At 45.7% G+C, this 22,848-nt stretch overlaps 1 protein-coding gene across 1 annotated transcript in view; it reads right to left on the minus strand.

Moving 5' to 3' along the window:
* Positions 1–22,848, minus strand: part of PDPN (podoplanin) — a 38,074-nt gene that overhangs the window by 5,578 nt on the left and 9,648 nt on the right. The window contains 2 exon segments of the mRNA XM_011939929.1: positions 3,428–3,548; positions 6,941–7,074. Of these exon segments, the coding sequence (XP_011795319.1) occupies positions 3,428–3,548; positions 6,941–7,074 (255 nt within the window).

The raw sequence follows: 22,848 nt of genomic DNA on the forward strand, positions 1-22,848 counted from the left end.
AAAAAAAAAAAAAAAAAAAAAAAAAAAAAAAAACCTAGTCTAATAGTTACAATGTGCATATTTGTCACTGTGAGTTTCTTTTGAATAATTTTATGCAATAACCTATTTAAAAATAAAAACGTTTCGTTTTTCTTCTTGACCTCTTTATATAACGAGTCCGTTACTCCTCTGGGTGGTGGCTATTGACTAGTTTGCAGATGGAGAAAAAGTCAAGATGCCTTGATTTAATAAGAAATTGGAGAAGTTAATCATCGATCAGGCCCTGCCCTAAAATCCTAGTTCATAGCTTGCAAAATACCCCAGATATCCAGAAACTTCCCTAATCAGTGATAAAACTAGCCAACTATCATGTAAAAGATGCCTACTTTTTCTAATGGTTGGGTTTGAAAACCATCCCTTTTGTACCAAGGCTCTCCTCAGCACAAGGTGCCTCCTTCAAGATGGCCCCAGGGTACAGATCCCAGAAGCTGGCATTCCCAGCACAAGCTGAGCCCATGGGTATAGTGTACGTAAGAGCTTGTGCTGACTGTGCTACCCCACTATATAGAACACGGCTGGGTTTGAGCTTTCCCAGAACAAAGACGGCATCAAATCAACTCCCCAAATGTCACTGCTAGAAGTCAACTGCCTGCAGAGATAAGTCAATCATTTGCTTGTCATTTGCCTACCATGTGGCTGCTGACTCCTGGCTCTTAATGTACCATTATCAAAGACACCATTGGTTAAAAAATATATTACTAAAGTTTGTGGAAGATTTGTTATTATTAAATTAGAGCTTATTAGTGCCATCTTTCCCATCTCCCTCCCAATGGCACTTGACTGTGATCATGAGCATGCATCACACGTGTGCACATCATCGTATTCGGGTGTTTCACAGCAAAACTGAACATCTGCTGCCCTAATAAAATTACTCCTTGAAAACTGCGTGCTAATGACATTTTGGCTCGCTTGTGAAAATGTCTTGGGATAATGATGTATTAAGTAGGAATGTGCCCTAAGTCACAATTTTTTGTGACAGGGAGGGGCAATTTTGTGACAGGGTGGGGCAGGGGGCAGGAAGAAACAGTAACATGAGTTCTTTCCCAGGCAACTGAGAATTTTTTTTAAAGGCATAAAAGAGGGGTATGAAGCATGATAGAATATTCAACATGGATGGCACAATTTTCTGCTGCTAATATATAGCTGTCAACCCATATTACAGATGAGCAATTCTCCAAAATTTTGAAATGTTTTCCAATGATGGTTTATATTGATTATGCTTTCTTTGCTTAGCTCTACTTGGCTTTCTCTAGTGTTTAAATGTTAATCATTTCTTTAACAGCTTGGAGTGAGTTTTAGGTTTTATCTCAAAGCCCTTTATAAGGCTTTCCCCCCCCCACCCACACACTGTGGTAACACACATACAGCATAAAATGTACTAAATGAACCATTTTTAAATGTACAGTTCAGTGGTATTAAGTACATTCATACTGTTGTGCAGTCATCACCACCATCTACCTCCTGAACCCCTTTCATCTGGCACAACTGGAACTCTACCCACTAAACAGTAGCTCCTCATTCTCCTCTTTCCCCAGCCCCTGGCAACCACCACTCTACTTTATGTCTCCATGAATTTGACTATTCAAGGGGTCTCATATAAGTAGAGACATACAGTGTTTTTTTTGTCCTGGTTTATTTCACTTTGCAGAATGTCCTTAAGGTTCCTCCATGTTGTATTATGTGTCTGCATTTTCCTTTTCAAGGCTGAATAATACACCGTCACATACACCACATTTTGCTTATCTATCCAACTATCCATGGCCACTTGAGTTGTTTCTATATTTTAGCTATTGTGAATAATGCTGCTGTAAACATGGGGGTACAAAAATTAAGCATTTTTTTAAATCCTAAAAATAACCATAGTTTTTAAAACCAGATTGGTGATTGATCCTGGAAATGCAAAAGGGACAACAGAGAAGAGCTTTCTAGGTGTTCTGATTTGTGACTAGTTTGGGAAACCACTGGTTTAGACGTGATCTTTCTATGGAAGACCTATCTAGATTAAATGATTCACATAAAATTTCTCAAGTTAGCCAGCACTCACTGAGGTTTTCACAGGATTCATTCATTTTCTCTCCCACCCTTATCCACTATAAAATAAGGCATTTTTTTTTTTTTTTTTTTTGAGACAGAGTCTCGCTCTGTCACCCAGGCTGGTGCAGTGGCACAATCTCAGCTCACTGCAAGCTCTGCCTCCTGGGTTCATGCCATTCTCCTGCCTCAGCCTCCCGAGTAGCTGGGACTACAGGCACCCGTCACCACGCCCGGCTAATTTTTTGTGTTTTTAGTAGAGACAAGGTTTCACCATGTTAGCCAGGATGGTCTCGATCTCCTGACCTTGTGATCCACCCACCTCGGCCTCCCAAAGTGCTGGGATTACAGGCGTGAGCCACTGCGCCAGGCCAGCAGTTATTAAAAACCCCAAACAACTGAACTTCTCAAGAAATCTTTAGAAATAGGAAGTGATCTTTTTCTATTTCTTAAATGGACAAACATTTTTCCTCATTCTCATCAGTGATGGTCTAGATAGAATAATAGCAAAGACTCAAAAAACTCCTCCATTTTTCTCCAAGGTGTTCCAGTCACGGGGCTGTAGGTGCCAACTGTGAGCCACAAGTACAACCCAAATCCTGGCAAGACGGGTTGGGAACAGATTCTTGCGCCATGCATACAGACATGAACTCAATGTAAGGTGGGAAGTATTCCTATAGAATCTATGAAGATCTACAGAGGGTGGCTGAGTGTTGTGCCCTTGGGTGTCAACACAAAGTTCTTCGCGTCACATTCTATCAGCTTGGGGTCCGCCATGCAACCTCAGTAGTTACTTAACTCACCCCGTGCAGGTGTTATCACTAGTTATTCCAGGTAGAGAGATATATTCTGCAACGCACGAAACCAAATGTATCAACTCAAATCGAATTCTGAACCTACCATATAAAACTTGGTTCAGGCCGGGCGCGGTGGCTCAAGCCTGTAATCCCAGCACTTTGGGAGGCCGAGACGGGCGGATCACGAGGTCAGGAGTTCGAGACCATCCTGGCTAACACGGTGAAACCCCGTCTCTACTAAAAAATACAAAAAGCTAGCCGGGCGAGGTGGCGGGCGCCTGTAGTCCCAGCTACTTGGGAGGCTGAGGCAGGAGAATGGCGTCAACCCGGGAGGCGGAGCTTGCAGTGAGCTGAGATCCGGCCACTGCACTCCAGCCTGGGCGACAGAGCGAGACTCCGTCTCAAAAAAAAAAAAAAAAAGAAAAAAGAAAACTTGGTTCAGAAGTCATTCTTGCAGACCAGTATGCCCCCTGTTGATTATTATATTTGCTGGTGGACTTTGGAATGCACCGATTATGCAAAAGTAGATCAGCCTCCGTGGAGGTGGCTGGTTTTCTTACCTGTGGTAGCCACATTTGAGGCTGTGGTGCTCGGACTTTGTTCTTGGGCATGGACTGTGCTTTCTGGGGTTGGCAGATCCTCAATGTGAATATCTGTTATACTATTGACATTTGTTGCCACCTGTTGTAGGTGTAAATGAGAAAAAACAGGAAATAAAGCCTACTGTCTTAAAATACACAGCCTGCCTTATAAGATAAAAGGAGTTAAGGTGGCATTAAAAATATGGAACATATGGTGGCATGAATTGCAAGTAGAAACAAGAATGTGAACAGAAACAATTAGGTCTTGAAGAGACAGTTGTACACACATGTTCATAGCAGCATTACTCACAATAGCCAGAAAGTGGTAGCAACCCAAGTGTCTACAATATGGTCTATACATGCAACAGAACATGATTCAGCTTTCTTTTTTAATTTTTAATTTTTATTTTTTTAAGATGTAGTTTCGCTCATTGCCCAGGCTGGAGAGCAATGGTGCAATCTTGGCTCACCGCAAACTCCACCTCCCAGGTTCATGCAATTCTCTTGCCTCAGCCTCCTGAGTAGCTGGGATTACAGGCATGCGCCACCACACCCGCCTAATTTTGTATATTTAGTAGAGATGGGGTTTCTCCATGTTGGTCAGGCTGGTCTCGAACTCCTGACCTCAGGTGATCTGCCCACCTCAGCCTCCCAAAGTGCTGGGATTACAGGCATGAGCCACCGCGCCCGGCCTATTCAAGCTTTAAAAAGGACAAACATTCTGACACATGCCATAGCATGGATGAACCTTGAGGACATTAAGCTAAGTGAAATAAACCGCTCACAAAAGACAAGTACTGAATGATTCCACTTACATGAGGTGCCTAGAAGAGTCAAATTCATAAGATAAAAAGTAGAGTAGTGGCTGCTAAGGGCTCAGGGAAGGGAAGAATGAGGAATTATTCTTTCATGGGTAGAGTTTCAGTTTTACAGGATGAAAAGTTCTGGAGATCGGTTTAATGATGTGAATATACTTAACACTACTGAATTGTACACTTAAAAATGGTTGAGATGATAAATTTCATGCTTTTTTTTAACCACAATATAAAACATACACTAATGAGCACCTCCTATGGGCCCAGCATGATTCCAAGCCCCAGGATTATAATGTGAATAATATAAATTCTCTGCTCTCTTGAAGCTGGCATTCTGGGGCGGGGAAGCAGAATATGAACATTTAGTAGGTAAACAAGTACAAAGGGTGGTTTGATATAATTTTGAGTGCTTTGAAAGAAATATAAGCTAGCCTTGTCTAGACTAGACTTAGACTAGCTTTTGGAAAACTTATTCTATAAAGGGCCAGATGGGTAAATATTTCAGCTGTACAGGCCACACAGTCTCTGTCCTAATGATCAACTCCACTCTTACAGCAGGAAAGCAGCCAGACAATTCTCAACTGAATGGGCATTGCTGTGTTCCAATAAAACTTCATTTACAAACACAGTGGGCGGGCCAAATCTGGCGGGTAGTTTGCTGACCTAAGGGCTAGAGGGTGACTTCTGATGCGGGGCGGGGGTGAGACTACTTTAGGCTGTTTGAGATGGCATCAACCTTAAGAATTGTAAGAAGGCCGGGCGCAGTGGCTCATGCCTGTAATCCCAGCCCTTTGGGAGACCGAGGTGGATGATCACGAGGTCAGGAGATCGAGACCATCCTGGTTAACACAGTGAAACCCCGTCTCTACTAAAAATACAAAAAATTAGCCGGGCGAGGTGGCGGGCGCCTGTAGTCCCAGCTACTCCGGAGGCTGAGGTAGGAGAATGGCGTGAACCCGGAAGGCAGAGCTTGCAGTGAGCCGAGATTGCGCCACTGCACTCCAGTCTGGGCGACAGAGCGAGACTTCGTCTCAAAAAAAAAAAAAAGAATTGTAAGAAAAAGTCAGCCATTCTGTAATTTACCCCTCCTCCCACTGTAATGACTCTTCCCGCCAAAACTGTCTTTCAAGTTAGCCAGTTGGGCTCACTTTAAATTTTGCTGTCCCCAACTCCAGCCAATGGACATAGTAGTAGGGACAAACTGCATTAAGAATAAAAAAACCCTTTCCCTCCTTTGTTCCGTGTGCTCTTGTGACAACCAGTCCTGCGAGAAACACCCTTCTACAGAAATAAATTTGTCTTGGTGAAAAATCTTTTAAGTGTTCGTTTTCTCTGACTCTGAGCTTTACTTCCAACAGATGTGGCGGTGAGATTACTATAGGCTGTTTGAGATGGCATCGGACTTGAGAATTATAAGAAAAAGTCACTCATGGAAAGATCTGGGCAGTGTTCTGGGCGGAGAAAACAAAAGCCTAAGTTGGAACAAGCTTGGTGTGTTCAAAGGTCAGAAAGGCCAAGATGGCAGAAATAGAGAAAGTGAAGGAGATGCTGGTGTACAGGTCAGACAGGCAGGCGGGAACCTCTGCTCTGTTACCAAAGAAATCACAGAGTCCCTCAAAGGTCGAGGATGTGGCTCACTGACCTCCTCAATCCCTCCCAGCTGGCACCTTGTCTTGTCTATGGCAGGCATGCAACACATATGAGTTAATTAAAACTCATCAGGTTAAGAATGTGTTGCTTGAGAGGCTCAATAGTCTATAATCATGTGGTCTGTGGACTGGTTCTAGTCCTGTTTATTACAAGTCTTAGTGAGAAAAGAAATGGAGACTTACTTACTTACTTATTTATTTATTTATTTATTTATTTATTTATTTATTTTTGAGGAGGAGTTTCCCTCTTGTTGCCCAGGCTGGAGTGCAGTGGTGCAATCTCGGCTCACTGCAACCTCCACCCCCTGGGTTCAAGCTATTCTCCAGTCTCAGCCTCCCGAACAGCTGGGATCACAGGTACATGCCACCATGCCTGGCTAATTTTTGTATTTTTAGTAGAGATGGGGTTTCATCATCTTGGTCAGCTTAGTCTCAAACTGCTGACCTCAGGTGATCCACCTGCCTCAGCCTCCCAAAGTGCTGGGATTACAGGTGTGAGCCACCACGCCCGGCCGAGAAGACATATTTAGAACCCTTTATAGCAAGGACATCGCCACAACACCCAAGAAAACTTTCACTGTATCGAAAATTGGGCTGTAACAGATTGAAAATGTAAAATCCTGGCTCCTTACCAATTTGAGAAGCTTTGGCTTCTACTTTCAAACCACCGGCGATCAGCACACCAGCTACGTGGATGAAATTAGGAAGGACAGTAAGTCCTCACTTAACGTTGTTGATAGATTCTTGGAAACTGTGACTTTAGGGAAAACGACATGTAGCAGGTCCTCAAATAATATTGTTTCTTTATAAGTCATTTTGTTTCAAGTCACAGTTTCCAAGAACCTATCAATAACATTAAGTGAGGACTTATTCTTCTTTGTTGAGCCACATCACTATTCCTTGGAATGGTGGCTCATGCTGATTTTACAGATAGATATATTTATATATAAAGTAAATTAATATACATCATAACCTTGTATGTGATCACATGCCTACAGAAAACATTCCTCTCTTCCCAGGACACTGACCGGAGTTGTCAAGCCAGACTTATAGTGGTCTTCGCTGGTTCCTGGCGTCACCACATCATCTTCGGCACCTGGCATCGCAACGCCGCCTTCCATACCTGTAGTCTCAATGTCATCTTCTGGCTGGCCCGTGCTGGCTGAAGAAGAAAGACGGAGTCAGAGCTTAAGGTGGAAACAGCATAAGCAGACCGAACTTGCCGGCTACATTCGGATTATTTTCTTTTCCATTTCTTTTGGAAATTTTTGTTTTATTTTTGGGTTCCTTTTTCTGGCTTACTGTGGTGCCAGAAACCAAACCATTCTCCTTGCAGCACTTCTGGTACATCAGCACCCTGGTTATCTCTGTTGCAAAGCAACAGAAAAATGAAAACATTAAAAGGTAGAGCAGCCAGCCCCTCCCTGGGGCCCCACCGAGGTGGCCTGGACAGGGGACATACATCTTTCCTTTTCAATAAGGAACCTGATTCTTCCTGGTGTCATTTCATATGATGAATTAATATATTCATCTAGACCTAAAATCTCTAAATTAGAGTCAACAGGAAAGATTTCTAAACATACCCCTTTGCGGACTCCATGCAAAACTGGGGTCTCCATCTTTTTATTGATTTTGTTCTTCTTTTCCCTTTCTTTTCAAATTAATTTTTTTTTTAAGAGACAGGGTCTCCCCTCCGTTGCTGAGGCTGGAGTGCAGTGGCACAATCCTAGCTCACTATAACCTCAAACTCCTGGACTCAAGCGATCCTCCCGCCTCAGTCTCCAAAGCAGCGGGGACTACAGGTGCTCACCACCACATCTAACTTCCATCTTTTTAAAATCAAACTCTCTCCATTTAATTTTGAGACTGCTGTTCACTTCAACAATTAGAACCATAGGCTCTGACCACAGACCTCATAGATTACATGGAGTTTTACCTCTTACTTTACAGTTGAGATTACTGTCTACAGGGGAGGGTCAGTAATCTGCTTAGGGATGCCAAGGTGCCAATAGAACACTTAGTAACACCAAGAGCCAAACTAGCTGGGTGCAGTGGCTCACGCCTATAATCACAACACTTTGAGAGGCCAAGATGGGTGGATCACTTGAGGTCAGGAATTTGAGACCAGCCTGGCCAACATGGTGAAACCCCGTCTCTACTAAAAATATAAAAATCAGCCCGGTGTGGTGGGTGAGCACCTGTAATCCTAGCTACTCAGGAGGCTAAGGCAGGAAAATTGCTTGAACCCAGGAAGCAGAGGTTTCAGTGAGCTGAGATTGCATCACCGCACTCCAGCCTGAACTCAATCTCAAAAACAAAAAAAACACAGCCAAACTAATGAACTGCCCCTGGCCCTGCCTTTTCTGCATTAACATTTGGACAAATGATGTGTCATGCCAATGAAAAAGGTTTCTGGGCCAGGCGTCGTGGCTCACACCTGTCATCCCAGCACTCTGGGAGGCCAAGGCGGGCGGATCACAAGGTCAAGAGATCGAGACCATCCTGGCTAACACGGTGAAACCCCGTCTCTACTAAAAGTACAAAAATTAGCTGGGCATGGGGGTGCACGCCTATAGTCACAGCTACTCGGGAGGCTGAGGCAGGAGAATCGCTTGAACCTGGGAGGCAGGGGTTGCAGTGAGCCCAGATCACACCACTGCACCCCAGCCTGGCCACAGAGCGGGACTCCGTCTCAAAGGGAAGAAAAAAGGTTTCTGGTGGAGCAGGGGATTGGAGTGGACTACCAGGTTGAATTCTACAATGAGAGACAGAGCAGATAACAACAGTATCCTCTTCTTCAACTTCTGTTGCAGTGATCCAAACCACTCATGACTATGCTCAACCATCATCTCTAAAAATCACCAAACAACCCTCTTCATGCATTAAAAATGTGACTCATTGGCCATGGGCTTCTTCCCTAGACTCCAGTAGTTCTGGAAATTCCATGACTAAACACTGTTGCAAAATAAACAAGCATATACATCCCGGGAGCAAGGGGAGGGAGGTGCTTGGAGACTCCTTTGTGTAATTAAAGAGCAGATGTTTGTTTGTCTCTAGGCAGCACTTACATTAGCAATCCATTCCTTGCCTTAAGATACCTTATTCTCCCTACTGCTTAGACAGACTAGCCAGAGGCACAGCTAATAAATATTTGATTATAGCTTCTTTGATGCCTAGAGGGAGGAAGCCTCTGAAGTAAGTTCACTTGTTCTATGAGCCTGCTCTTTGATTCTAGAGTCCTAATCCAGTAGAGATAGCTTTGGATGAGCTATCTAAAGATTTTAAACATTTTTTTTTAATCTGGGGATGTACGGCAGGGGGTTTACCAGTTAGCAATAACTGAGTATTTCCGTGCATGCAAATGGTTTGCCTCTCTTTGTGGCCTTTTGCAGGAGTAGGGGTAGAGAGGTAAGGCTTGGTGATTGGTTCCTACAAAAATGCATGACTTGTGGTGTAGGCAAACATTTAGTGTATTTATATTGAGCTCAATGGCAAATATCCCTTTGCCAGACAAGTAGTCCTTGTTAAAAAACGTATTGAGTTCCCATTTTATTTTCTTCCTCCCCTGGTTTGAATTTAGTTAACAAATCATCAATTTTAAACATGGTCTCTGGAGCTGTTCAGTACAATCACTTACTTATTTGGTGTATCTAACTTAAAACAATCCTTGCTTTAAAAAAATCAAGTGCTCAATGAAGTTAGTTTGAATTCTTTCATAGAAAGCTCAGTTCATTGAAAGCGTAACTTGATAAAACGTCCTTCTTGTTCTTTTCTACTCTTGGCCCGCAGAGCGGAGTACTAAAATCGCTCTGAATGGACAAAAGGTGTTTTATGAATGACAGTCAGGATTAAGATGCATGTCTTTTGTCTCACCGCCCTGGCATTCTTTTTGCTGCATGGGAAAGTTGAACTTTAACAAGAGATCCCAATTGTCCCTCTTATTATCTTGGCTGAAGGCTTCCCTGGGTGAAGAGTTCCTACTAGGCCAGCTGCCGAGTCTCCAGCCAGCATCTGATGTTCTTTTCCCCTTCCTCCTGAAATTCAAATCATGTGCTGATGCCTTCACTTTCCAATCCTCTTTTCCCCAAGACACATGTGTGCACAGGCATACATACGCACACACGCACATACAAGGATGCACATATGTGCACACACACAGTTGTTTCTACAAGCGTAGAGTGATGAATTTGCCATCATAAACCTGTACCCACAGCCTGGCTTGCAAGTTCAGTTCTGGAGTGGTGTACCCGCATGCTCACATAAACACCCTTTCCTGCCACACCCAGCCTCAGCCAAACACGGCTCAGTGGAAGTTTCCAAATGTGGCAGCAACCGATCCACTTACTTTGAAATTTGTTGTTGTGATTTTTTTAAAAAGCTAGGCTGGGCTGGGTGCAGTGGCTCACGCCTATAATCCCAACACTTTGGGAGGTGGAGATAGGTGGATCATGAGGTCAGGAGTTCAAGACCAGCCTGGCCAAGATGGTGAAACCCATCTCTATTAAAAATACAAAAAGTAGCCGGGCGCAGTGGCAGGCGCCTGTAACCCCAACTACTCGGGAGGCTGAGGCAGGAGAATCACTTGAACTTGGTGGGGGCGGGGGGCGGAGGTTGCAGTGAGCCGAGATCATGCCACTGCACTCCAGCCTGGGCGGCAAAGTGAGACTCCGTCTCAAAAGAAACAAAAAACAAAAAAACCTAGGCTGAGGTTCCTATTTCCCAGGAAAAGATAATCTGATAAATCATCTGTCTCTTGGGGTTCTTAATTCTGAGAACAAATAAACTTAAGCAATGCTTATTTATATGAAATCACTGACTGTGAATAAGTTTTATCTTTGCATTCATGTCTAATAACTCTTTAGATTGCACAAATCCAGGATGACATTTCTTTTTTTGAGATGGAGTTTCGCTCTTGTCACCCAGGCTGGAGTGCAATGGTACAATTTCGGCTCATTACAGCCTCTACCTCCTGGGTTCAAGCGATTCTCCTGCCTCAGCCTCCCAAGTAGCTGGGATTACAGGTGTGCACCACCATGCCCAGCTAATTTTTATATTTTTAGTAGAGATGGCATTTCACCATGTTGGCCAGGCTAGTCTCGAACTCCTGACCTCAGGTGATCCGCCTGCCTCAGCCTCCAAAAGTGGGCATTTCTTTTTCAAACAGAGTTTCTTTTCTTTTCTCTCTTCTTTCTCTTTTTTCTTCCTTTCTCCTTCCTGCCTTCCTTCCCCCTTCCCTTCCCTTCCTTTCCTTCCTTCCTTTTCTTCTCTCTCTCTCTTTCCTTTATATTTATAGAGGTGAGGTCTCATTTTATTTATATATATATTTATATATATATTTGTAAAGAAGAAGTCTCAGTACATTGCCCAGGCTGCTCCTGAACTCCTGGTTTAAGCAGTCCTCCCACCTCAGCCTCACAAAGTGCTGGGATCACAGGCATGAGCCACTGTGCCCGGCCTGCCATTTCTTTAAAAATAATTCAGAGTTGGCTGGGCACGGTGGCTCACACCTGTAATCCCAGCACTTTGGGAGGCTGAGGCGGGTGGATCACCTGAGTCAGGAGTTCAAGACCAGCCTGGCCAACATGGTGAAACTCCGTGTCTACTAAAAATATAAAAATTAGCCAGGTGTGGTGGTATACACCTATAATCCCAGCTACACGAGAGGCTGAGGCGGGAGAATCCCTTGAAACCGGGAGGCAGAGGTTGCAGTGAGCCGAGATCGAGCCATTGCACTCCAGCCTGGGAGACAAAAAAAAAAGTACTTTAGAGTTTAGATGGAACATTCAATCAGGCTGTTATTGTAATTGTATTGTAATAGTCCAAATTCTTAATAAAAATCTTTTAAATAAGTGTTTTCAGTCTTCTGTTTTTAGTTATACTTCTTTGATTTGTGGAGCGAGTCATTTCATCCATTTGTCTTCTTTTGTGACAGTTTTTTCTCTGCACGGCGTTTCCTCTTGTAAGCACTCTTCGTATCTTAAGAATTTACTCTTTGACCTAAATGCTGCTGGCATTTTTTTTTCCCTAGTTGGCATCTACATCTTTCTTTTGCAAATGACCAAGCTGTATCAGTAGTCAAACTTCTTAAACTTGTTTTCTCTTTGACGTCACACTCACAAACCCTTCCTCAAGATCACATAAATATTCACCTATATTTTCCTTATGGTATTGTTCTTATGTTTAATATTTCTATTTGTCTTACATTTATTTTGAAGTATTATAATAAAAGAGAAATATAATTTCCCCCCAAAAGATTGGCCAGTCACCCCGATAAATCCTCTTTTCCCCATTGCTTCAAAACCAGCTCTCATCGAGACAAATCTTCTCTTTCTAATACTATGTCATGGCTGGGTGCAGTGGCTCAGGCCTGTAATCCCAGCACTTTCGTAGGCCAAGGCGGGCAGATCACTTGAGGCCAGGAGTTTGAGACCATCCTGAAGAACATGGCAAAATGCTGTCCCTATTAAAAATACAAACATTAGCCAGGCATGGTAGCACATGCCTGTAGTCCCAGTTACTCAGGAGGCTGAGGCAGGAGAATCCTTTGAACCCACGAGGCGGAGGCTGCAATGAGCCAAGATCGTGCCACTGCACTCCAGCCTGGGCAACAGAGCGAGACATGGTCTCAAAACAAAGAAACAAACAAATAGTATGTCATAGTTACAGGAGAAACTTCTCAGCACAAGGCCCAGCTTAAGTGGTTAAGTGGCCTGGACACTGCCAACTGTCCCCTCTCCACATGGCCCTCTGTCTGCAGACTCTCCAGAACCTGTTTCTAAATCCGTGCTCTCTTCACTGTAAGCTCCCAATTCCTCCTCACATCAGCTGACAGCTGCTGAGTTAAATCAGTGACCAAGGAGTAGCTAGAATAAAACTCAGTGTCTAGGGCAAGGAGGAAAAGTAAGTATTCAAACAGGTGCATTTGGGGTCGTTCAAGATCTGGCACTGACGCAGCATTAGAAATTCCACTTAACATGGAAGATACCTCATTGTCCTAACACCCTCTCACTCACATTTACTACTCACAATGTAGGGTTTACATGGTGTCTCCCAACTGACTTCATTTCACAGCAGCGCTGTGGTGGCTAGGCCCTTAGCCTGCCTTCAGAAAGAATCTTGTTAGGCCAGTTTAGCAAGAATCCCCCCAGCCCGGACATCTCTTAGGAAATTTCCACCCACTGACCCCCTCATTCTGCTTATGGGCTACAAACCCCCCACTTTTCCTTTTACCCAGAAGTGAACCTGAGCTCTCTTCCCTCCTGCAATGCCCCTTATTACAGTGGTCTTGACTAAAGTCTTCCTTACAGTTTTAACAAGTGTCAGAATTATTGTTTCTTTAACAAGGTTGGAAGTTAAGTGATGTGGCCAAACACGGTGGCTCATGCCTATAATCCCAGCACTTTGGGAGGCCAAGGCAGGTGGACGACCTAAAGTTAGGAGTTGGAGACCAGCCTGGCCAACATGGTGAAATACGGTATTCTACTAAAATTACAAAAATTAGCTGGGCGTGGTGGCACAGGCCTGTAGTCCCAGCTACTCGGGAGGCTAAGGCAGGTGAAGCGCTTGAACTGAGGCGGAGGCTGTAGTGAGCTGAGATCATGCCATTGCACTCCAGCCTGGGTAACAAGAGCGAAACTCTATCTCAAAAAAAAAAAAAAGTTAAGTGATGTGCCAAATTCACGGGATTCATTAGCAGACACAAAGCCCAATGTTCTGACCGCATCCCTGGACTCACACATACAACTAATAAGCAGCTGTGCATTTTCGTGATGTGCTCCTCTGGCAGCTTTGGGCTAAAATGCCTGCCTCCTCCCTCCCTGGGTTTTGAGATCCTTCCCCTTCTGCCCACGGGCCATCCTCATCTTCCTAGAAATCAAGTTCCTGGTAGTCAGGAACCATCGCTTCCCCTGGCACCTCACTGCCTCTTATGAAATCCCATCTTGTTAGAATCTTCCAGTCATCTTATTTAATGACCACAGTCTTGACTTCCTCCAGTGTGTCCCCTTCGTAGGAGAAATCTGGATGAATCTAAACTTTCAGCAACAGCAGGTTAGAAGGAAGGTGTGACTTGCTCCAAAAGGAGGTGTTTCTTTGAGCAGCAGCAGCCCTCTGTCCTCTGAACTGTGCAAGTCAAGGCAGCAGCAAAAACCAAGAATGAAGCCTTCGTGAGTTCACCTCTACAGCCTCGGCTCCCAGCCCTTGTATTCCTTCCATAAATATTTACCAAGCACCTGCTATGCACTGGGCCACGTTCTCAGCACTAGAGACAGAAGTGAACAGCTAAGGTCTCCACTCTCAAGGACTTGAGTACTCCTGGAGTGGGGTGGGGTTACCATAAACAAATAAGCAACACATCAAATAAGTTATTAATCCCAGCACTTTGGGAGGCTGAGGTGGACAGATCACTTGAGATCAGGAGTTCGAACCCAGCCTGGCCAACATGGTGAAACCCCGTCTCTACTAAAAATACAAAAATTACCCAGGTGTGGTGGTACATGCCTGTAATCCCAGCTACTCAGGAGGCTGAGGCACAAGAATCGCTTGAACCCAGGAGGTGGAGGTTGCAGTGAGCTGAGACTGTACCACTGCACTTCAGCCTGGATGATAGAGCAAGATTCTGTCTGAAAAAAAGGAAAGAAAAAAAAAAAAAAGACAGCTTCTTGAACACATAAGATAGCTTCCCTCATGCCTTCAGATCTCTGTTCAAAGGGCACTTTCTGGCCGGGCACGGCAGCTTATGCCTGTAATTCCACTAGCACTTTGGGAGGCTGAGACCAGCGATCACGAGGTCAGGAGATAGAGACCATCCTGGCTAACATGGTGAAACCTCGTCTCTACTAAAATACAAAAAATTAGCCAGGCGTGGTGGTGCGCACCCGTAGTCCCGCGCACCCGTAGTCCCAGCTACTCAGGAGGCTGAGGCAGGGGAATCCCTGGAGGCTAAGGCACAAGAATTGCCTGAACCCTGGAGGCAGAGGTTGCAGTGAGCCGAGATTGTGGCACTGCACTCCAGGCTAGTGACAGACCGAGACTCCATCTCAAAAAAAAAAAGGAGGTGGGGGCACTTTCTTGGACTGTCCATTTAAGCGAGTACCCCTCCCCTCTTCCACAGCACATATACCTGAGTGCTTATCCACACCCTGCTACCTACTCGCTACTTGTCTGTCCTAATGGAATATAAGCTCGATAAAGGCTGCTTCATCTCAATGTCCACAATGCCTGAAATCCCTGGCACATACCAGGCACTCAGTAAGCAGCTGTTGAGTGAATGGGTGAGTTCCAGACAGGGGAACAGCCGGTGCTAACTAACCCCGAAGCCCAGAACGAGCATGGGGCGGTGCACGGGAGGGTGGGTGGTCAGTGTGGCCGGGTGGAGGGGCTGAGGAGGACAGAGATGGGACTGAGAGGTGTGGAGCAGTGGTTCTGTAGAACTGTGTAAGGACGGGGTTTCAGTTGCGTTTGGAGTGTGAAGAGAAGCCAGGAGATGCTGAGGAGGGGGTGACCTCAGTTGAGTCCCAGAGGCCACTCTAACTCAGGTAAGTGAGTGGACTGTATGTATGTATCAGGGAAGGTGCCAGGATCAGGCTGAAGCAGACGGAAGCTTAGATTCTTTCTGTTGTCAAGACAGGGGAGAGGGGTTGGTGCTTACACCAGGACAGTGGCAGTGAGGAGGGAAAGAACTGGGCAGGTGATGGCTGGGAAGTATTTGAAGTTATTACCCACTGACAATCAGAAATAAATGCGGGACAGGCGTGGTGGCTCATACCTGTAATCTCAGTTTTTAGGGAGGCCGAGGAGGCCAGATCACCTGAGGTCAGGGGTTCGAGACCAGTCTGGCCAACATGGCGAAACCCTTTCTCTACTAAAAATACAAAAAAATTAGCTGGGCGTGGTGGCTTGTGCCTGTAATCCCAGCTACTTGGAAGGCTGAGACACGAGAATCACCTGAACCTGGGAGGCAGAGATTGCAGTGAGCGGAGATAGTGCCTGCCACACACTCCAGCCTGGGTAACAGAGTAAGACTCTCAAAAACCAAACAAAACAAAAAAAAAAAGAAATAAACAAATGCGAATCCAGTAGAATCCTTTTTTTGAGACAGGGTCTCCCTCTGTCACCCAGGCTACAGTGCAGTGGCACAATCTTGGATCACTGCAGCCTCAATTTTCCAGGCTCAAGTGATCCTCCCACCTTAGCCTCCCAAGTAGCTGAGACTATAGGTGTGTACCACCATGCCTGGCTAATTTGGTTTGTTTTTTGTAGACCATGGGGTCTCACTATGTTGTCCAGGCTGGTCTCAAACTGCTGGGCTCAAGCAATCCTTCCGCCTTGGCCTCCCAAAGTGGGAATTCATTTTACCACCTGTCACAGCTCTACTGACAAACAACATTTAGGGTAGAAACAGATCTACTGAACACAGGAAGCCTATCCCTTTGCGATGCTGAGTCTTTACATGGGGGCTTCATCTTGTTAAGTCCTCTACAGAAGATTTAGCTAAAGAGCTCCTGTGCCGTTTCCATCTTGATGTGAGGGAGAAGTTTCTTCCACTCCTATTTCTGCAGACCTGCAGCTCCCTAATCCGACTGCTGGAGCAGTTTCTACAGCATTTTATCCTGAACTGGTGACGCTGATTTTTAAAGTAAACAAGATACAAGCTGAGTTACTCTCGGGATTTTCAAAGGAAACCTAGGGTGTTAGTCAACAGATTAAAGGAGTCTTTCATGTCGCTCAGTGTTTTCTAGCATCTTGGGCTGCCCTAGTGTCTAAATGCACAAATGGGCCAGGCGCGGTGGCTCACGCCTGTAATCCCAGCACTTTGGGAGGCTGAGGCGGGCGGATCACCAAGTCAGGAGATTGAGACCATCCTGGCCAACATGGTGAAACCTCATCCCTACTAAATATACAAAAAATTAGCTGGGCATGGTGGCGGGCGTCTGCAGTCCCAGCTACTCAGGAGGCTGAGGCAGGAGAATGGCGTGAACCCTGGAGGCGGAGCTTGCAGTAAGCTGAGATCGCACCACTGCACTCTGGCCTGGGCCACAGAGCAAGACTCCATCTCAAAAAAAATTTTTAAATAAATAAATAAATAAATGCACAAATAAATATGTCTTTGTAGACGGATGATGAAATGGTATTGGAATGACTTGTGGCTGCTGAGAAGCAGAATTTTTTTGATTCATATTCTAGAAGTTCTGATTTTCTCTTATAAAACAAACTCTAGGATAACTAATAATTAATTCTAGCACCTCCCCAATTACATTTGAGATAAAGTTATGCTTTCGAAGAGATGTTAAAACGTCTATTTGGAAGACAAAAATACCTACTTCTGTTCCTCTGCCCAGACACAGGCTTTTGTATATTATTTTTCTATCACATCTCAAAACTGAGCCCAAAAGCCTGAAAATAAACACACCCCAAACCGTAGAAAGGTGCCAACCTCCAACATTTTCCAGCCTCTGCCAACCACCTACTGCAGTCACTGAGGTGCTCACATCTCTCTACAGTCCTTCAGCTCAGTTCAAAAATGTCCCAAACTTCGCTGTTTGCTGTTGCTTCCCTTTGTCATCATGAAGTGGGTTCCCACAATCAGGAGAAAGGCATTAGAATTTTCCCTCTCTCAACCACACTTTTTTTTTTTTCAAATGAGACGGAGTCTCGCTCTGTCGCCCAGGCTGGGTGCAGTGGCCGATCTCGGCTCACTGCAAGCTCCGCCTCCTGGGTTCACGCCATTCTCCTGCCTCAGCCTCCCGAGCAGCTGGGACTACAGGAGCCCGCCACCACGCCCGGCTAATGTTTTTTGTATTTTTAGTAGAGACAGGGTTTCACCGTGTTTGCCAGGATGGTCTTGATCTCCTGACCTCGTGATCTGTCCGTCTCGGCCTCCCAAAGTGCTGGGATTACAGGCGTGAGCCACCGCACCCGCCCTCAACCACACCTTTTGAGTTGCCCCTTGTGTCCCATAGCGTGGCCCATCTCCTGACCTAGTGTTGAAGCCTTCCTTTGGAATACTGATGCTTTGCTTACAGCCACACCACCCTGAACATGCCTGACCTCGTCTGGACTACTGATGCAACCACTAACTTTTGAAGTCCCAAAGCTGCTTTACACAAAGAAAGCCACTCCCTAACCCAGAGCTGTGGGCCCTCAACTTCGAGCGGCCACTGGGTGTGATCCGCATAATCACTGATGCGGCCAGTGAACCGTCTTCCCCCTTCACCCCTTCCATGGAGCCTGGTAAATTGCTTACTGGACCAAAAGTTTGGCCCTGGAAAATCTAGAGAACTGTGAATTAATCTAGGCTTTGGCCTGCCTGCCACTCCGCACCCACAGACATGTCCCCTCACTGAATCTTCCTCCAGGCATACATAGCGCTTACTAAAGTCCACACTGCCCCATAGATTGCTAGTCTGGCACCATGGTAGGTATTTAGCAGATGCCTGTTGAGTGACAGCATAAGTACATTTATACATTCAGGTAGAACATTTTTTTCTGAGACAGGGTCTCGCTCTGTCACCCAGGCTGGAATGCAGTGGCGCGATCTTGGCTCACTGCAACCTCCACCTCCTGGATTCAAGCGATTCTCCCGCCTCAGCCTCTCAAGTAGCTGGGATGACAGGCACCTGCCATCACACCTGGCTATTTTTTTTTTATTTTTAGTAGAGATGGGATTTCATCATGATGACCAGGCTGTTCTCGAACTCCTGACCTCAGGTGATCTGCCCACCTCAGCCTCCCAAAGCCCTGGGATTACAGGTGTGAGCCACTGCACCTGGCCGGAACACTTCTTTAAAATTATCTTCTGTATTTATGTCCCTGCCACTGTCCACCAGGCTTCACCCCCGAGTTGTTAAACACCTTCCCCCGTAATGAAAGAGACAGTGTAGCTGAAGATAGCACAGCACCTGCAAAGGGAAACTTGGCTGCGCTGCCGTTCGATTTCGCACGAGCAGCGCCATGCCCACTCACTGTGGCAGGTCCTGTCAGCCCCCGCAGGCTGAGGCCAATTATGAGATGAGACCTGACTGTGTGCTATTAGCACTGGGGGCATGGGACTCTTCCGTAAAATGTAAGAGAAACATGTCAAAGCTGAGGAGATCAGACGCGTGTCACTAGTTCCTCTGGAGAAATCAGGAGAAACCCAGTACATGAAGATGTGAAACCACGTTCCGGGAGTTCAAGCTGGGAGGCAGTCTGCACAGTACCTCATGCCCTAGAGTTTGCTTTGGGCTCTTGGTGGGCGGGGGGCGGGGGGGTGTCCCCTCTAGGTCACCTCCCAAAGTTGAGGGCAGCATTTTCAGGGTTTCTGCAGCTGAACTGGGCAATGAAGAAGAGGGGCCAGTGAGAGGGACTCCATTTTCCTTTCAATAGCAAGGAGTCACATTAAGTCACTAGGCAAATTGAATATTGATGTTTTGCTCACAGCCACACTATCAAGAACGGACAGGATATAAGATCCTTACGACATAATACAGGTATAACATTATCTCTCAGTCAGATCTATCCTCTCTCCCCTTTCAAAGGGAAAGGAACTGAAATCTCATGTGTATCTTTCACAGATCTTTGCATTTAACCTCTAAGGCAATCCACAAGGTGTTTTAATAACGAGTGCTATTTGTTGGATTTACGGGAGACTGTGCAAACTGTGGTGTCAGGTGCATGCTCTCTTGAACTTTTTTTTTTTTTTGAGACGGAGTCTCGCTCTGTCACCAAGGCTGGAGTGCAGTGCGTGATCTGGGCTCACTGCAAGCTCCGCCTCCCGGGTTCACGCCATTCTCCCGCCTCAGCCTCCTGAGTAGGTGGGATTACAGGCGCCCGCCACCACACCTGGCTAATTTTTTTATTATTATTTTTAGTAGAGACGGGGGTTTCACCATGTTAGCCAGGGTGGTCTCGATCTCCTGACCTCGTGATCCGCCCACCTCGGCCTCCCAAAGTGCTGGGATTACAGGCGTGAGCCACCGTGCCCGGCCACTCTCTTGTTCTTTACAGAAGTCTCGCAAACTAGTATCATCTCATTTTTTAGCTGACAATGGTGAGGCTGAGAGGTTAAGTCAACTGCCCATGAAATGAGCAAGTGTCAATGCATGGATTAGACATTACCGTCTATTCAGACTCTCAAACCCATGCTCCCAACCACTGTGTCTTCACAGGCACCAATTACTCTTGACAAGCTCCCGGTTATATTCCTCTACTCCTAAAGAAAGGTCTGGAGCAGACTGAGCTGCCTTAGATGGTGGCTTCTGTAGACTATTGAGGAGGGGCTGCCAAGGGCACCTGCTGGTTCATCTTTTAGCTCTATCAGTGCCCTTCCAAACCCCACCTCTCCTTCATTGCCCAGGTAAAACCCCCTTCCCTTCAGAGCTCTTCCAAGTTGCCAGGAGGAAGTAATTTCCTCTAAGCTAGCATAGAATTTGATAACATTTTGGCATTTACTACCTTCTCCCTACCAGCATCTACAAGTTCCTTGAGGGCAAGGCCCCACCCTGCTGTAAGTTTATGGCCCAGCCACTAGCACAGTCTCTGCTGCCCGAATGAATGGATGAATGACATTCATCATTTTCAGAGTTCATGGCAGTGAAATCAACACACTCATCAAGCACAAACATGGCTCAGAACTGCTCAGTGTTCACATCAGAGGCTGCTGATTACAGCTTCAACCAAGATTACTCAACCTGGGGATATGTTTTTCTCTTGACCAAAGCAGAACATTCTCAGTCCAAGAGGAAATGAGTTCACAGTTTCGTAGACTGAAATCACAGCTCTGTAATAAACCTTTCTGGAACTCAGCTAAGGCTGGTGTCATGAACATTCCCCTTCTAGGGAGGGCCATGTAGTACCAAATGACAAAAACCTGCTTTAGAAGTGCTGTCCTGGAGCAGAGCTTCTCAATGGGGTGTGTTTGGGAAGCACTTGCCATCTGCTCGGAAATTGAATGGAAATCTGAGCTGATTCACTCAGGGCTGTCAGCTGAGCAGGCCCTGATTTTGCAAGAGTGACACAAGAAGCCCCTTTGCATCTGACCTCACCGTCCACCCCACGCAGCTCAGACAGCCCAGCTGTGAGCCCAGGAGGACAAGGCCTGCAGGAATGTGCAGAATGTGGCCGTTTCCACTAGCATCCCTTGGCCTCGATCCCAAGCCTGGTTTAGGACCTTGAAGTGTGCTTTGGTAGATTTTTAGAAAGTAGTTGTTTTTGGCTAAGAGGATCTCTTCTGTTCTTCCCTTGCCATTTTTCTCCCTTTGTTCTAGTGTAGGGGAAATTCAGGCAATAAACTTCATCTCCAGGGCTTAGCTCTGACACTCTTTTAGATGACTATCTTCCCAGGTATTCATCAGATACATCAATTTGGATGTCTTACTATTTACCTCAAACTCACCATATCTAGAGCCAGGCATATAAATGCCTTTTCCTTACCAAGTTGGTTCCTAATCTCTCATCTCTCCTGATTTTTTATGCTTCTATTATCTGCTTTCTGTCATTCCTATGCGTCTATCCTGTTTCCTCCCTCTTCTTCCTGCCAAATGTTTACTACATACCTACCATGTGCTCTTTTTTTTTTTTTTTTTTTTTTTTTTTTTTTTTTTTTTTTTTGAGACGGAGTCTCGCTCTGTCGCCCAGGCTGGAGTGCAGTGGCCGGATCTCAGCTCACTGCAAGCTCCGCCTCCCGGGTTTACGCCATTCTCCTGCCTCAGCCTCCCGAGTAGCTGGGACTACAGACGCCTGCCACCTCGCCCGGCTAGCTTTTTGTATTTTTTAGTAGAGACGGGGTTTCACCGTGTTAGCCAGGATGGTCTCGATCTCCTGACCTCGTGATCCGCCCGTCTCGGCCTCCCAAAGTGCTGGGATTACAGGCTTGAGCCACCGCGCCCGGCCCCATGTGCTCTTTTAAACACTCTCTTCTCTAAGGGCCAAGATATGTACACAAATAATTAAAATACAGAGAGGAGAATCACCAAAGCAATCTTGGTAAAGACAAAGTAGACTCATACTTCAATTTCAAAACTCACTATAAAGCTGCAGTAATCAAGATGGTGCTACTGGTAGAAGCATAGACATATAGATCAATTTAATCCAGAATTAAACCTATACATTTGTGGGTAATTGATTTTTGACAGAGGTGCCAAGATTCTTCAGTGAAGAAAGAATCATCTTTTCGGCCAGGCACGGTGGCTCACGCCTGTAATCCCAGCACTTTGGGAGGCAGAGGCGGGCAGATCACCTGAGGTCAGGAGTTTGAGACTAGCCTGACCAACATGGAGAAACCCCAACTCTACTAAAAAATACAAAAATTAGCCAGGCGTGGTGGTGCATGCCTGTAAGCCCAGCTACTTGGAGGCTGAGGCAGGAGAATCGCTTGAACCCAGGAAGCGGAGGTTGCGGTGAGCCGAGACCATGCCATTGCACTCCAGCCTAGGCAACAAGAGCAAAACTCTGTCTCAAAAAAAAAAAAAATCATCTTTTCAACAAATGGTACTTTGACAACTCGATACCCACATGCAAAAGAATGGAGTTGGGCCTCTACTTCATGGCCCACACAAAAATGAACTCTAAATGAATCAAAGACCCAAATGTCAGAGCTAAAACTATAAAAGTAAACCCCTGTAAAGCTTGGACTAGGCAATACCTTCCTAGATGACGCACCGCCAACAGGACAAGCAAAAAAACAGACACATTTAACTTCACCAAAATTTTAAACGTTACTCAATGGTCGCTATCAAGAAATTGAAAAGACAACCCAGTCCATAGGATGGGAGAAAGGTCTGCAATTCATACATTTAAGGGTCTAATATCTAGAATATATAAAGGAGGCTTTCTTTTTTTTTTTTGAGACGGAGTCTCGCTCTGTCACCCAGGCTGGAGCGCAGTGGCCGGATCTCAGCTTACTGCAAGCTCTGTCTCCCGAGTTTAGGCCATTCTCCTGCCTCAGCCTCCCAAGTAG

The sequence above is a fragment of the Colobus angolensis genome, unplaced genomic scaffold (genome assembly GCF_000951035.1).
Source record: "Colobus angolensis palliatus isolate OR3802 unplaced genomic scaffold, Cang.pa_1.0 Scaffold185, whole genome shotgun sequence".
Classification (NCBI taxonomy): Eukaryota; Metazoa; Chordata; class Mammalia; order Primates; family Cercopithecidae; genus Colobus; species Colobus angolensis.